This window comes from Telmatherina bonti (assembly GCF_933228915.1).
Source record: "Telmatherina bonti genome assembly, chromosome: 23".
In the NCBI taxonomy this organism is placed as follows: Eukaryota; Metazoa; Chordata; class Actinopteri; order Atheriniformes; family Telmatherinidae; genus Telmatherina; species Telmatherina bonti.
This window is the reverse complement of record NC_136632.1, coordinates 814,517-830,074: the sequence shown is the minus strand read 5'-3', so window position 1 is coordinate 830,074 and position 15,558 is coordinate 814,517. Positions and strand designations below refer to the sequence as shown.

Here is a 15,558-nt window from a genome sequence, read left to right as displayed (position 1 = left end):
TTGTGTCGATGTGGTCCAGGGTCCAGACCTCATCCTGTCTGCAGGAATCAGACCGTCTGGAGGGGGTTGTGTCGATGTGGTCCAGGGTCCAGACCTCATCCTGTCTGCAGGAATCAGACCGTCTGGAGGGGGTTGTGTCGATGTGGTCCAGGGTCCAGACCTCATCCTGTCTGCAGGAACCAGACCGTCTGGAGGGGGTTGTGTCGATGTGGTCCAGGGTCCAGACCTCATCCTGTCTGCAGGAATCAGACCGTCTGGAGGGGGTTGTGTCGATGTGGTCCAGGGTCCAGACCTCATCCTGTCTGCAGGAACCAGACTGTCTGGAGGGGGTTGTGTCGATGTGGTCCAGGGTCCAGACCTCATCCTGTCTGCAGGAATCAGACCGTCTGGAGGGGGTTGTGTCGATGTGGTCCAGGGTCCAGACCTCATCCTGTCTGCAGGAATCAGACCGTCTGGAGGGGGTTGTGTCGATGTGGTCCAGGGTCCAGACCTCATCCTGTCTGCAGGAATCAGACCGTCTGGAGGGGGTTGTGTCGATGTGGTCCAGAGTCCAGACCTCATCCTGTCTGCAGGAACCAGACTGTCTGGAGGGGGTTGTGTCGATGTGGTCCAGGGTCCAGACCTCATCCTGTCTGCAGGAATCAGACCGTCTGGAGGGGGTTGTGTCGATGTGGTCCAGGGTCCAGACCTCATCCTGTCTGCAGGAATCAGACCGTCTGGAGGGGGTTGTGTCGATGTGGTCCAGGGTCCAGACCTCATCCTGTCTGCAGGAACCAGACCGTCTGGAGGGGGTTGTGTCGATGTGGTCCAGGGTCCAGACCTCATCCTGTCTGCAGGAACCAGACCGTCTGGAGGGGGTTGTGTCGATGTGGTCCAGGGTCCAGACCTCATCCTGTCTGCAGGAATCAGACCGTCTGGAGGGGGTTGTGTCGATGTGGTCCAGAGTCCAGACCTCATCCTGTCTGCAGGAACCAGACCGTCTGGAGGGGGTTGTGTCGATGTGGTCCAGAGTCCAGACCTCATCCTGTCTGCAGGAACCAGACCGTCTGGAGGGGGTTGTGTCGATGTGGTCCAGGGTCCAGACCTCATCCTGTCTGCAGGAACCAGACCGTCTGGAGGGGGTTGTGTCGATGTGGTCCAGGGTCCAGACCTCATCCTGTCTGCAGGAACCAGACCGTCTGGAGGGGGTTGTGTCGATGTGGTCCAGGGTCCAGACCTCATCCTGTCTGCAGGAACCAGACTGTCTGGAGGGGGTTGTGTCGATGTGGTCCAGGGTCCAGACCTCATCCTGTCTGCAGGAATCAGACCGTCTGGAGGGGGTTGTGTCGATGTGGTCCAGGGTCCAGACCTCATCCTGTCTGCAGGAATCAGACCGTCTGGAGGGGGTTGTGTCGATGTGGTCCAGGGTCCAGACCTCATCCTGTCTGCAGGAACCAGACTGTCTGGAGGGGGTTGTGTCGATGTGGTCCAGAGTCCAGACCTCATCCTGTCTGCAGGAACCAGACCGTCTGGAGGGGGTTGTGTCGATGTGGTCCAGAGTCCAGACCTCATCCTGTCTGCAGGAACCAGACCGTCTGGAGGGGGGTGTGTCGATGTGGTCCAGGGTCCAGACCTCATCCTGGCTGCAGGAACCAGACCGTCTGGAGGGGGGTGTGTCGATGTGGTCCAGAGTCCAGACCTCATCCTGTCTGCAGGAATCAGACCGTCTGGAGGGGGTTGTGTCGATGTGGTCCAGGGTCCAGACCTCATCCTGTCTGCAGGAACCAGACTGTCTGGAGGGGGTTGTGTCGATGTGGTCCAGGGTCCAGACCTCATCCTGTCTGCAGGAACCAGACTGTCTGGAGGGGGTTGTGTCGATGTGGTCCAGAGTCCAGACCTCATCCTGTCTGCAGGAACCAGACCGTCTGGAGGGGGTTGTGTCGATGTGGTCCAGAGTCCAGACCTCATCCTGTCTGCAGGAACCAGACCGTCTGGAGGGGGTTGTGTCGATGTGGTCCAGGGTCCAGACCTCATCCTGTCTGCAGGAACCAGACCGTCTGGAGGGGGTTGTGTCGATGTGGTCCAGAGTCCAGACCTCATCCTGTCTGCAGGAACCAGACTGTCTGGAGGGGGGTGTGTCGATGTGGTCCAGAGTCCAGACCTCATCCTGGCTGCAGGAACCAGACCGTCTGGAGGGGGTTGTGTCGATGTGGTCCAGGGTCCAGACCTCATCCTGTCTGCAGGAATCAGACTGTCTGGAGGGGGTTGTGTCGATGTGGTCCAGAGTCCAGACCTCATCCTGTCTGCAGGAACCAGACCGTCTGGAGGGGGTTGTGTCGATGTGGTCCAGAGTCCAGACCTCATCCTGTCTGCAGGAACCAGACCGTCTGGAGGGGGTTGTGTCGATGTGGTCCAGAGTCCAGACCTCATCCTGGCTGCAGGAACCAGACCGTCTGGAGGGGGTTGTGTCGATGTGGTCCAGGGTCCAGACCTCATCCTGTCTGCAGGAACCAGACCGTCTGGAGGGGGTTGTGTCGATGTGGTCCAGAGTCCAGACCTCATCCTGGCTGCAGGAACCAGACCGTCTGGAGGGGGTTGTGTCGATGTGGTCCAGGGTCCAGACCTCATCCTGGCTGCAGGAACCAGACTGTCTGGAGGGGGTTGTGTCGATGTGGTCCAGAGTCCAGACCTCATCCTGGCTGCAGGAACCAGACCGTCTGGAGGGGGTTGTGTCGATGTGGTCCAGGGTCCAGACCTCATCCTGTCTGCAGGAACCAGACCGTCTGGAGGGGGTTGTGTCGATGTGGTCCAGAGTCCAGACCTCATCCTGTCTGCAGGAACCAGACCGTCTGGAGGGGGTTGTGTCGATGTGGTCCAGGGTCCAGACCTCATCCTGGCTGCAGGAACCAGACCGTCTGGAGGGGGTTGTGTCGATGTGGTCCAGAGTCCAGACCTCATCCTGTCTGCAGGAACCAGACCGTCTGGAGGGGGTTGTGTCGATGTGGTCCAGAGTCCAGACCTCATCCTGTCTGCAGGAACCAGACCGTCTGGAGGGGGTTGTGTCGATGTGGTCCAGGGTCCAGACCTCATCCTGTCTGCAGGAACCAGACCGTCTGGAGGGGGTTGTGTCGATGTGGTCCAGAGTCCAGACCTCATCCTGTCTGCAGGAATCAGACCGTCTGGAGGGGGTTGTGTCGATGTGGTCCAGGGTCCAGACCTCATCCTGTCTGCAGGAACCAGACCGTCTGGAGGGGGTTGTGTCGATGTGGTCCAGGGTCCAGACCTCATCCTGTCTGCAGGAAACAGACCGTCTGGAGGGGGTTGTGTCGATGTGGTCCAGGGTCCAGACCTCATCCTGGCTGCAGGAACCAGACCGTCTGGAGGGGGTTGTGTCGATGTGGTCCAGGGTCCAGACCTCATCCTGTCTGCAGGAACCAGACCGTCTGGAGGGGGTTGTGTCGATGTGGTCCAGGGTCCAGACCTCATCCTGTCTGCAGGAACCAGACCGTCTGGAGGGGGTTGTGTCGATGTGGTCCAGAGTCCAGACCTCATCCTGGCTGCAGGAACCAGACCGTCTGGAGGGGGTTGTGTCGATGTGGTCCAGAGTCCAGACCTCATCCTGTCTGCAGGAACCAGACCGTCTGGAGGGGGTTGTGTCGATGTGGTCCAGAGTCCAGACCTCATCCTGTCTGCAGGAACCAGACCGTCTGGAGGGGGTTGTGTCGATGTGGTCCAGAGTCCAGACCTCATCCTGTCTGCAGGAACCAGACCGTCTGGAGGGGGTTGTGTCGATGTGGTCCAGGGTCCAGACCTCATCCTGGCTGCAGGAACCAGACCGTCTGGAGGGGGTTGTGTCGATGTGGTCCAGAGTCCAGACCTCATCCTGTCTGCAGGAACCAGACCGTCTGGAGGGGGTTGTGTCGATGTGGTCCAGAGTCCAGACCTCATCCTGTCTGCAGGAACCAGACCGTCTGGAGGGGGTTGTGTCGATGTGGTCCAGGGTCCAGACCTCATCCTGTCTGCAGGAACCAGACCGTCTGGAGGGGGTTGTGTCGATGTGGTCCAGAGTCCAGACCTCATCCTGTCTGCAGGAATCAGACCGTCTGGAGGGGGTTGTGTCGATGTGGTCCAGGGTCCAGACCTCATCCTGTCTGCAGGAACCAGACTGTCTGGAGGGGGTTGTGTCGATGTGGTCCAGAGTCCAGACCTCATCCTGTCTGCAGGAATCAGACCGTCTGGAGGGGGTTGTGTCGATGTGGTCCAGGGTCCAGACCTCATCCTGTCTGCAGGAAACAGACCGTCTGGAGGGGGTTGTGTCGATGTGGTCCAGAGTCCAGACCTCATCCTGTCTGCAGGAATCAGACCGTCTGGAGGGGGTTGTGTCGATGTGGTCCAGGGTCCAGACCTCATCCTGTCTGCAGGAACCAGACTGTCTGGAGGGGGTTGTGTCGATGTGGTCCAGAGTCCAGACCTCATCCTGTCTGCAGGAACCAGACTGTCTGGAGGGGGTTGTGTCGATGTGGTCCAGAGTCCAGACCTCATCCTGTCTGCAGGAACCAGACCGTCTGGAGGGGGTTGTGTCGATGTGGTCCAGAGTCCAGACCTCATCCTGTCTGCAGGAACCAGACCGTCTGGAGGGGGTTGTGTCGATGTGGTCCAGGGTCCAGACCTCATCCTGTCTGCAGGAACCAGACCGTCTGGAGGGGGTTGTGTCGATGTGGTCCAGGGTCCAGACCTCATCCTGTCTGCAGGAACCAGACCGTCTGGAGGGGGTTGTGTCGATGTGGTCCAGGGTCCAGACCTCATCCTGTCTGCAGGAACCAGACCGTCTGGAGGGGGTTGTGTCGATGTGGTCCAGAGTCCAGACCTCATCCTGTCTGCAGGAACCAGACCGTCTGGAGGGGGTTGTGTCGATGTGGTCCAGAATCCAGACCTCATCCTGTCTGCAGGAACCAGACCGTCTGGAGGGGGTTGTGTCGATGTGGTCCAGGGTCCAGACCTCATCCTGTCTGCAGGAACCAGACCGTCTGGAGGGGGTTGTGTCGATGTGGTCCAGGGTCCAGACCTCATCCTGTCTGCAGGAACCAGACCGTCTGGAGGGGGTTGTGTCGATGTGGTCCAGGGTCCAGACCTCATCCTGGCTGCAGGAACCAGACCGTCTGGAGGGGGTTGTGTCGATGTGGTCCAGAGTCCAGACCTCATCCTGTCTGCAGGAACCAGACCGTCTGGAGGGGGTTGTGTCGATGTGGTCCAGGGTCCAGACCTCATGCTGAGTCTGAGATGCTGCTGCAGGACCTTCAGAGAACAACAAACCTCAACAAACGTGAAGATTTTTAGAAAGAAGAGTGCAGCAAAATTCCCACAGAACCTTTAGAGAGGCTGATGACATCATCCAGAAAATCCTGACTTCAAGACAAATCAGATGAATTGATAACGCAGATAAAACCCGAGGCAGTGCTGTGTGAGACAGAGCAGCTTCTTCAGGCTGCTGGGACTGATGGAGAGGACAAGGTCCATGTGTTAGCAACAAGCATACAGCTGGAGGAGCGTCTGTTTTCTTAAACGACATATTTCGCATCTCTGATCTCTGGATTTACAAGATTTGAGTTTTAATCGGATTCAAAGACCCAACAGGCCACAAAAACCATGTTCTGCAGATGAACTTGTAATCCCAGGTGCAGGAGGAGTCATATCGGCATGCTGGTCCCTCCTTCATGCCACCAACCTGATGGTCACATGCTCAGAACACACTGTCTCCATGGAGATGACGTGGAGTTAGCCGGCATTTAAACCAATGATGTGCTGTGTGTCACACCCACAGACCACACGTGTTAAAATCATAATTCATAAAAAAAAACATTCACCAAGAGGAAGTCGGTCTCAGTTTCTGGTGGGGGGTGTAAAAAGAGTTCATAAAAAGTAGCATTTAAGGCTGGAATGATCTTTTTCTCTGCAATCAGTGAAGTCAGAGACAGCCAGTGTTTCAGACGTTGCTTCACCCATCTTCACTTTTCCAGTCTGAAAACTGAAAACAACGACTCATTGTGATTTGTTTCACAAGTCCACAAGCGCTGCAGGACTAGGACACCCAAATACCCATCTTCATGGGGGCACTGAGGGCGTGTTTCCAGCAGACTCTGATCCTACCATGTAGAACTGAACTGGAGACTCATCAGAGCAGTCCTGGTCAGTGTGTGAACTGTAGCCTCGGTTTGCTGTTCCTACTGGCAGGAGGGAACCTGGGGGGTCTTCTGCTGCTTCTCGGCTCGACGTGTTGCGTTCTGCATACCTTGGTCTGGCTTCCTGGTAAGGGAGTAACAAGCAGGTGAAGGAGGAAACAGAGCATGCAGCTGCAGGACACTCAGACTTCACAGGCATCAGTTATGATGTGTGTTTCTGCGCTGCTGTGGCTGGTTTGTGGGAGGCAGCATGAGCTCATCCAACCCTGCTGACAGCGGGGAAATGAAGCATGTGGTGCCCCCTCCTCCTCTTCTTTCCCCTGATCTGCTCTGCCTCTGGTAACAGGAGTCAGACTGACTTCGGGATGAGTAAGTGTCCTGGTCGAGCAGAGCAGAATCAGGTCAACCCATTTATGTCCTTTATTGTACTAATCATGGATTAGATTTTACAACCTCTGAAGAAGGTTTCTGTATAACAGACACATGTAAAACCATGTCTGTGTTCCGTGTAAAGCTCAGACTCAGGACACGGCAATCAGATCAGAGTCGCCAGAGTTTCTGCTGCAGAGGAGTCGGGCCAACAGGCGGCTGGATGTTCCAGGATGATGGCAACAGACCTCGTACTAACCCTAACTCCACTTGGTGGAAGCTGGCTGGACTTTATGGTGTAATTCTGATGAAAATCAACATATTGTTTTGTTTGAAATAATGAACAACATCCTGGTTCTGTTCATTGCTGCCAATCATTGACCCTTAAAACTCCAGCAGATCTCGACCAGAAACATCACTTCTTTCATCATCACTGTCATTAGGACCAGCAGTGGTGCTGGTCATGTGACCCTCCAGATGGTCTACGGAGGTTTTCCAGCATTTCTTTACAATCCACACACAACATGTAGTGTTTATTCAGAGACTCTAGATGGTAAATCCACCATTATTTATCACATCTTCATCACCATCACTACCATGTTGCTAAGAGACCTCTATTTCCACCTGGACATGATGATGAAGACACTTCCTGTCAGACTTTCCACCAATCAGAGAGCTTAAACTGACAGTAACGTCCAATCAGGAGCAGCCAAAGATCAACAAGTGATGAGAAAAGCAGGAAAATAATGATCCTCTATGGCTGGAATAAAGCCAAGAAGACGTTTGGGATGCAGCTGAGGTGGAGGTGCAGCAGTGAGGACAGCAGGTAGATAGTAGCAGGAAGACGTGTGGAAACACGGAGACAGTGTGTGTGTGTGTGTGTGTGTGTGTGTGTGTGTGTGTGTGTGTGAGAGAGAGAGAGAAGGCTTGGTCACTGTTGATCTGTGTGTTATTTCTACAAACTTCTGGTTGCTCTTTATGCTGCTTTATCTGTTCATACATTCATTTTCCATCATTTAGCCTCAGAATCAGACCAACCCAACACTCCCAGTTGGGTTTAGAGAACTTGGTTTCCAGTTTGGGTAGGAAACAGCCTTCACAACGTGAGCACAGAAGCCATTAGGTTGGACGTGGGAGTAGATTATGGCCCAGCACCATGTTGTCCAGCAGACTGCAGACAGAACAGCTTCCACAGCAAGACCGTTCCTTTTCCTCTGGAGCCTCAGATCTGCTTTCCTTCTCAGATGTTTGGCATGTTGCTGTTCAGGACCACAACAAGCAAACTGCTTCACGTCACTGTCAATACAGATTAACCCCAAGCGGAAGCATCAGCTCACAACCATGTGTCTGTAAAATGCCAGCTGTGCCTGCAGGCGCATGACCCCTCAGCCTACATGAACAGCACAGGCCTAATTTCATCTTCATGGACGACAATGCTCCTGCTCATCGAGGCCGCATCATCAGGGAACGGCTGTTGGAGACTGGTGTACCTCAAATGGAACGGCCTGCACTCTCTCCAGACCTGAATCCCATTGAAAACCTGTGGGATCAGCTGAGCCGCCGTGTAGAGGCTCGAGACCCTGCACCCCAGAACCTCAATGACCTGAGGGCTGGCCTTCAAGAAGAGTGGGATGCCATGCCTCAGCAGGCAATAAGTTGCCTTGTGAACAGCATGAGACGTCGTTGTCAAGCTGTAATTGATGCTCAAGGGCACATGACCAGATATTGAGACGTTCACATTTTTTGTTGTGGTGTAACTACCATTGTTGTTACCTTTTGTGTTGAATGAATTTTTTGAGATGAGGAAATCAGTAGTGCATCCTTCTACTTAAATGTCTTACTTTTATGATATTATATCACTGTAGCATCAACATATTGCATTTTCCATAAATTTCACATGAAAGCCAAATATCCCGAACTTTTTGTGAGTAGTGTATATATATATATATATATATATATATATATATATATATATATATATATATATATATATATATATATATATATATATATATATATATAAGTGCTGATGCTACAGGCCGACGCTGATGGGAGACGTCCCATGATGCACTGGGCTCCTTTCTTTACTCTCCATACAGAAATTCATTCATTGGTTCATGTTTCTCAGCAGGATCCTGGATCAGAGTTCTGCTCCTGTTTGTCTGGACACTAGTAGTAGTATTAGTAGTAGTAGTAGTAATACTAGTAGTAGTATTAGTAGCATTAATACTAGTAGTAGTAGTAGTAGTAATACTAGTAGTAGTAGTAGTAGTAATACTAGTAGTAGTATTAGTAGTAGTAGCAGTAATACTAGTATTAGTAGTAGTAGTAATACTAGTAGTAGTATTAGTAGCATTAATACTAGTAGTAGTAGTAGTAGTAATACTAGTAGTAGTATTAGTAGCATTAATACTAGTAGTAGTAGTAGTAGTAATACTAGTAGTAGTAGTAGTAGTAATACTAGTAGTAGTATTAGTAGTAGTAGTAGTAATACTAGTAGTAGTATTAGTAGCATTATTACTAGTAGTAGTAGTAGTAGTAATACTAGTAGTAGTAGTAGTAGTAGTAATACTAGTATTAGTAGTAGTAGTAATACTAGTAGTAGTAGTAGTAATACTAGTAGTAGTAGTAGTAATACTAGTAGTAGTAGTAGTATTAGTAGTAGTAATACTAGTAGTAGTATTAGTAGTAGTAATACTAGTATTAGTAGTAGTAGTAATACTAGTAGTAGTAGTAGTAGTAATACTAGTAGTAGTATTAGTAGTAGTAGTAGTAACACTAGTAGTAGTATTAGTAGTAGTAGTAGTAATACTAGTAGTAGTATTAGTAGTAGTAGCAGTAATACTAGTATTAGTAGTAGTAGTAATACTAGTAGTAGTAGTAGTAGTAATACTAGTAGTAGTATTAGTAGTAGTAGTAGTAATACTAGTAGTAGTATTAGTAGCATTAATACTAGTAGTAGTAGTAGTAATACTAGTAGTAGTAGTAGTAGTAGTAATACTAGTATTAGTAGTAGTAGTAATACTAGTAGTAGTAGTAGTAATACTAGTAGTAGTAGTAGTAGTAGTAGTAGTAATACTAGTAGTAGTATTAGTAGTAGTAATACTAGTATTAGTAGTAGTAGTAATACTAGTAGTAGTAGTAGTAGTAATACTAGTAGTAGTATTAGTAGTAGTAGTAGTAACACTAGTAGTAGTATTAGTAGTAGTAGTAGTAATACTAGTAGTAGTATTAGTAGCATTAATACTAGTAGTAGTAGTAGTAGTAATACTAGTAGTAGTAGTAGTAGTAGTAGTAATACTAGTATTAGTAGTAGTAGAAATACTAGTAGTAGTATTAGTAGTAGTAGTAATACTAGTAGTAGTATTAGTAGTAGTAGCAGTAATACTAGTATTAGTAGTAGTAGTAATAATAGTAGTAGTATTAGTAGCAGTAATACTAGTAGTAGTAGTAGTAGTAATACTAGTAGTAGTAGTAGTAGTAGTAGTAGTAACACTAATAGTAGTATTAGTAGTAGTAATACTAGTAGTAGTAGTTGTAGTAATTTTAGTAGTAGTAGTAATACTAGTAGTAGTAGTACTAGTAGTAGTAGTTGTAGTAATACTAGTAGTAGTAGTAGTAGTAGTAACACTAGTAGTAGTATTAGTAGTAGTAATACTAGTAGTATTAGTAGTAGTAATACTAGTAGTAGTAGTAGTAACACTAGTAGTAGTATTAGTAGCAGTAATACTAGTAGTAGTAGTTGTAGTAATTCTAGTAGTAGTAGTAATACTAGTAGTAGTAGTAGTAGTAGTAATACTAGTAGTATTAGTAGTAGTAATACTAGTAGTAGTAGTTGTAGTAATTTTAGTAGTAGTAGTAATACTACTACTAGTAGTAGTACTAGTAGTAGTAGTTGTAGTAATACTAGTAGTAGTAGTATTAGTAGTAGTAGTAATACTAGTATTAGTATTAGTAGCAGTAATACTATCAGTATTAGTAGTAGTAATGCTAGTAGTAGTTGTAGTAATACTAGTAGTAGTATTAGTAGTAGTAATACTAGTAGTATTAGTAGTAGTAATTCTAGTAGTAGGAGTAATACCAGTAGTAGTAGTAGTAGTAGTAGTAATCCTAATAGTAGTTGTAGTAATACTAGTAGTAGAAGTACCATAGACATGATTTTTAAACTGGTTTCTTTGAACACAGACATTGTAAACTGGACTGGTGTGGATGGTATTAGTATTAGTAATAATAGTGATATTAGTAGTAGTAGTACTACTAGTAGTAGTTGTAGTAATACTAGTAGTAGTAGTAGTAGTAGTAGTAGAAATACTAGTAGTAGTATTAGTAGCAGTAATACTAGTAGTATTAGTAGTAGTAATACTAGTAGTAGTAGTAATACTACTAGTAGTAGTAGTACTAGTAGTAGTAGTTGTAGTAATACTAGTAGTAGTAGTAGTAGTAACACTAGTAGTAGTATTAGTAGTAGTAATACTAGTAGTATTAGTAGTAGTAATACTAGTAGTAGTAGTTGTAGTAATTCTAGTAGTAGTAGTAACACTAGTAGTAGTATTAGTAGCAGTAATACTAGTAGTAGTAGTTGTAGTAATTCTAGTAGTAGTAGTAATACTAGTAGTAGTAGTAGTAGTAGTAATACTAGTAGTATTAGTAGTAGTAATACTAGTAGTAGTAGTTGTAGTAATTTTAGTAGTAGTAGTAATACTAGTAGTAGTAGTAATACTACTACTAGTAGTAGTACTAGTAGTAGTAGTTGTAGTAATACTAGTAGTAGTAGTATTAGTAGTAGTAGTAATACTAGTATTAGTATTAGTAGCAGTAATACTATCAGTATTAGTAGTAGTAATGCTAGTAGTAGTTGTAGTAATACTAGTAGTAGTATTAGTAGCAGTAATACTATTAGTATTAGTAGTAGTAATACTAGTAGTAGTAGTAGTAGTAGTAACACTAGTAGTAGTATTGGTAGTAGTAATACTAGTAGTATTAGTACTAGTAGTAGTAGTAGTAGTAGTAGTAATACTAGTAGTAGTAGTATTAGTAGTAGTAGGAATACTAGTAGTAGTAACACTAATAGTAGTATTAGTAGTAGTAATACTAGTAGTAGTAGTTGTAGTAATTTTAGTAGTAGTAGTAATACTAGTAGTAGTAGTAATACTACTAGTAGTAGTAGTACTAGTAGTAGTAGTTGTAGTAATACTAGTAGTAGTAGTAGTAGTAACACTAGTAGTAGTATTAGTAGTAGTAATACTAGTAGTATTAGTAGTAGTAATACTAGTAGTAGTAGTTGTAGTAATTCTAGTAGTAGTAGTAACACTAGTAGTAGTATTAGTAGCAGTAATACTAGTAGTAGTAGTTGTAGTAATTCTAGTAGTAGTAGTAATACTAGTAGTAGTAGTAGTAGTAGTAATACTAGTAGTAGTAGTAGTAGTAGTAATACTAGTAGTATTAGTAGTAGTAATACTAGTAGTAGTAGTTGTAGTAATTTTAGTAGTAGTAGTAATACTAGTAGTAGTAGTAATACTACTACTAGTAGTAGTACTAGTAGTAGTAGTTGTAGTAATACTAGTAGTAGTAGTATTAATAGTAGTAGTAATACTAGTATTAGTATTAGTAGCAGTAATACTATCAGTATTAGTAGTAGTAATGCTAGTAGTAGTTGTAGTAATACTAGTAGTAGTATTAGTAGTAGTAATACTAGTAGTATTAGTAGTAGTAATTCTAGTAGTAGGAGTAATACCAGTAGTAGTAGTAGTAGTAGTAGTAATCCTAATAGTAGTTGTAGTAATACTAGTAGTAGAAGTATCATAGACATGATTTTTAAACTGGTTTCTTTGAACACAGACATTGTAAACTGGACTGGTGTGGATGGTATTAGTATTAGTAATACTAGTAATATTAGTAGTAGTAGTACTACTAGTAGTAGTAGTAGTAATACTAGTAGTAGTATTAGTAGCAGTAATACTATCAGTATTAGTAGTAGTAATTCTAGTAGTAGGAGTAATACCAGTAGTAGTAGTAGTAGTAGTAGTAATCCTAATAGTAGTTGTAGTAATACTAGTAGTAGAAGTATCATAGACATGATTTTTAAACTGGTTTCTTTGAACACAGACATTGTAAACTGGACTGGTGTGGATGGTATTAGTATTAGTAATACTAGTAATATTAGTAGTAGTAGTACTACTAGTAGTAGTAGTAGTAATACTAGTAGTAGTATTAGTAGCAGTAATACTATCAGTAATAGTAGTAGTAATTCTAGTAGTAGGAGTAATACCAGTAGTAGTAGTAGTAGTAGTAATACTAGTAGTATTAGTAGTAATACTAGTAGTAGAAGTATCATAGACATGATTTTTAAACTGGTTTCTTTGAACACAGACATAGTAAACTGGACTGCTGTGGATGGTATGATGGATGTGGTTTTAAACAGATGGTAGTTGGACTTGAGTGTACTGTGTCTGGAAAGGAGACAACTTTGAGCCAATCCAACCCCCCCCCCCCCCAAGGACCGGGATCTCAGCTGGGTCACATGACGACATGAAAACATGGGCTGCCGTGAAAAACTTTTCAGTCAAGTCCCAAAAGAAGTCTTCACTGTCCTCTGGCCTGATGTCGACACCATCTACACACACACACACACACACACACACACACACACACCTGAGTGCCAACCATCCTGAAATGATTATGTCACGTCTCCCAGCAGCAGGTTCAGACTTACATCACACACTCCTCATTATCTCTGCAGAGAACACACACACACACACACACACACACACACACACCGTCTGGGAAGCACACACCACTCAGACACAATGACGTTCGCGTGCGCGCAGGAAAAGCTCGATGCCCTTGTTCGCCCTTTGGACAATGTCCCCATCAGAACATTTCATCCAGCAGGAACTTTGCTTACCTTTCCGAAGCAGATCTTCTATCTCCTGCTCGAAGCCCAGCCGGTGGCATTTCCTCCACAGCCCCATGTTGCTGGAGTTGTACTGCCTGCTGCATTCATCCGCGGCGCTCATGGCGAACAGCTGCCGCCGGTTCCGGCCCAGCAGCGGCCGGTTCTGACCCAGCAGCGGCCGGTCCCGGCCCGGCAGCGGCTTCTCCTCCCCGCGGGGCGGGCTGCTGCGGCCGGCCCGCAGCGGCAGGCTGTTGTTGGGGATGTAGATGAAGCCCGGGTCCTTGCGGCGGCTGGAGAAGCTCCGGCACCGCTCCTTGTACCGCCTGGCGTCGGTCTCGTACCAGTGGTCGGAGCACATCGCCACGGCCAGCATGGCCAGGGCGCAGAGAGACAAAGACAGCCCGGCGTAGAGCAGTAACTTCCCGGCGGCCATTCTGGCTCCTGTCACAGCCTCATCAGCACGTCGAGAGACGGACAGCTCCTCTGCGGCTCCCCGTTCAGCTCACATCATCTCTGGAGGACGTCCAGGCTGTCATCCAGGAAACCGTCCAATGCAAAAACAGCCCAGATGTCCCGGAAAAGCCGCAAATGCCTGTAGTCAGGTGTTTGCAAAGTGGCAGGTCTGTGGTGCAGCAGCTCGGCGGAGACACAGAGGACGCTATCTCATCTCAGCATCTATCTGTCTGCAGGGCGACACCAACAACACACATCAGCAGACACCAGGCAGCAGCTGCCTGCTGCAGACATTTTACACACAAAAAGGAAAACCAGAATCTGCTGGAATATCCGGATTTAAAGCAAGCTTAGATGGAAAATGAAACATTTCGGTGCATGAGGGCTCTGCTCAACATGAAGGAGGAGGAAATGTAGCCTACCTGGTGTGTGCGCGCACAGCCGAGCAGACTGCAGCCCAGCAGAGCAGGACGGGATGGCGGCAGCTGCTCCACGTCAGGCCTGGCCACGGACCAATCAGCAGCAGGCTGCGTGCAGAGGCGCGAAGCACGTGCTCGCATGCAGAAAACCAATTTTTAAAAAATCAGCAAAATAAATCAAGGACGTAAAAGAAACTACAAAAAAACCCCTGTAAATTTCAAGCCGTAGTAAATGCACAGTATTACTGTGAATAAATTCAGCGTAAATAACGACAACTTTTAAAGGTAAACTATAATGTATTTTCTGTGATTCATTTTACACATTGTAACATTAATATGAATGTACTGTTAAGTCGATGGTGAGTAATTACTTTTAAATATGCAGTATTAGTGATTAAAATGACAGATTTTGTTATTGAGAATGTTTAAATTTAGCATTAGACATTCTACAGAGTCAAGACCGATTAAAGATCGATCACTAGTACCTGGGTAACTAGTCGCTAGCCATCTGTGGTCTTATTGAGATATAGCATACAGGAATTTGAGGATCTTGTAAAAAATTGAATAAATTAACCCAAATAATCCAATTTTTTGTTGCCAGAGGACAGAACTATAGCCATGACAGAATACATTCATTTAATTTTTCTCCCACTTCTTTCACTTCAGGATCACAGGTAAGCCGGCGACTCTCCCAGCTACTGGCAGTTATGGGTCCACATGTCACCAAACCAATGCACAAAAACCCGCCCAGCTTGGCGTCCCACCAGAAACTAAAACTCCCGCTGGTACGGCTCTGAGGGTCACTGAGGCACCAACCCCCCTGACCACAATACGGTGGCCATCCCTCAGGGGGGAAACGGAATATAAGCATCATAGATACATTAAAATGAGAAAAAATAACACAACAAATGTCTCATTAGACAGTCAGATAACAATGAACCAAAATATTAAACTAAGCTGAGGAAGTTGGGCCAGGGGTGTCCAGCTCTGGTCCTCCAGGGCCACAGTCCTGCAGGTTTTCCATGTATCCCTGCTCCAACACACCTGACCAAACTAATCAGTCATTGGCTGTTGGATTCTATTAAATGGAAGTCAGGTGTGTTGGAGCAGGCATACATGGAAACCCTGCAGAACAGCAGCCCTCAAGGAAAGACTTTGGACCCCTGAGTTCAGCCAATCACAACCAACAAAAGCAGGATGGAACATCAGAATCCAGAGCACAATAAGGTGGCAGAACCTCGAACAATAACCTCACATTTATGTA

General features: G+C 46.5%; 1 protein-coding gene across 1 annotated transcript in view; it reads right to left on the bottom strand.

Moving 5' to 3' along the window:
* Positions 1–13,855, bottom strand: part of tmem178bb (transmembrane protein 178Bb) — a gene marked incomplete at both ends in the record, with an annotated part of 102,298 nt that extends 88,443 nt beyond the window's left edge. The window contains one exon of the mRNA XM_079263313.1: positions 13,432–13,855. Coding sequence (XP_079119439.1) covers positions 13,432–13,855 — 424 coding nt within the window. The remainder of the gene's footprint in view (positions 1–13,431) is intronic.
* Positions 13,856–15,558: the final 1,703 nt, after the last annotated feature.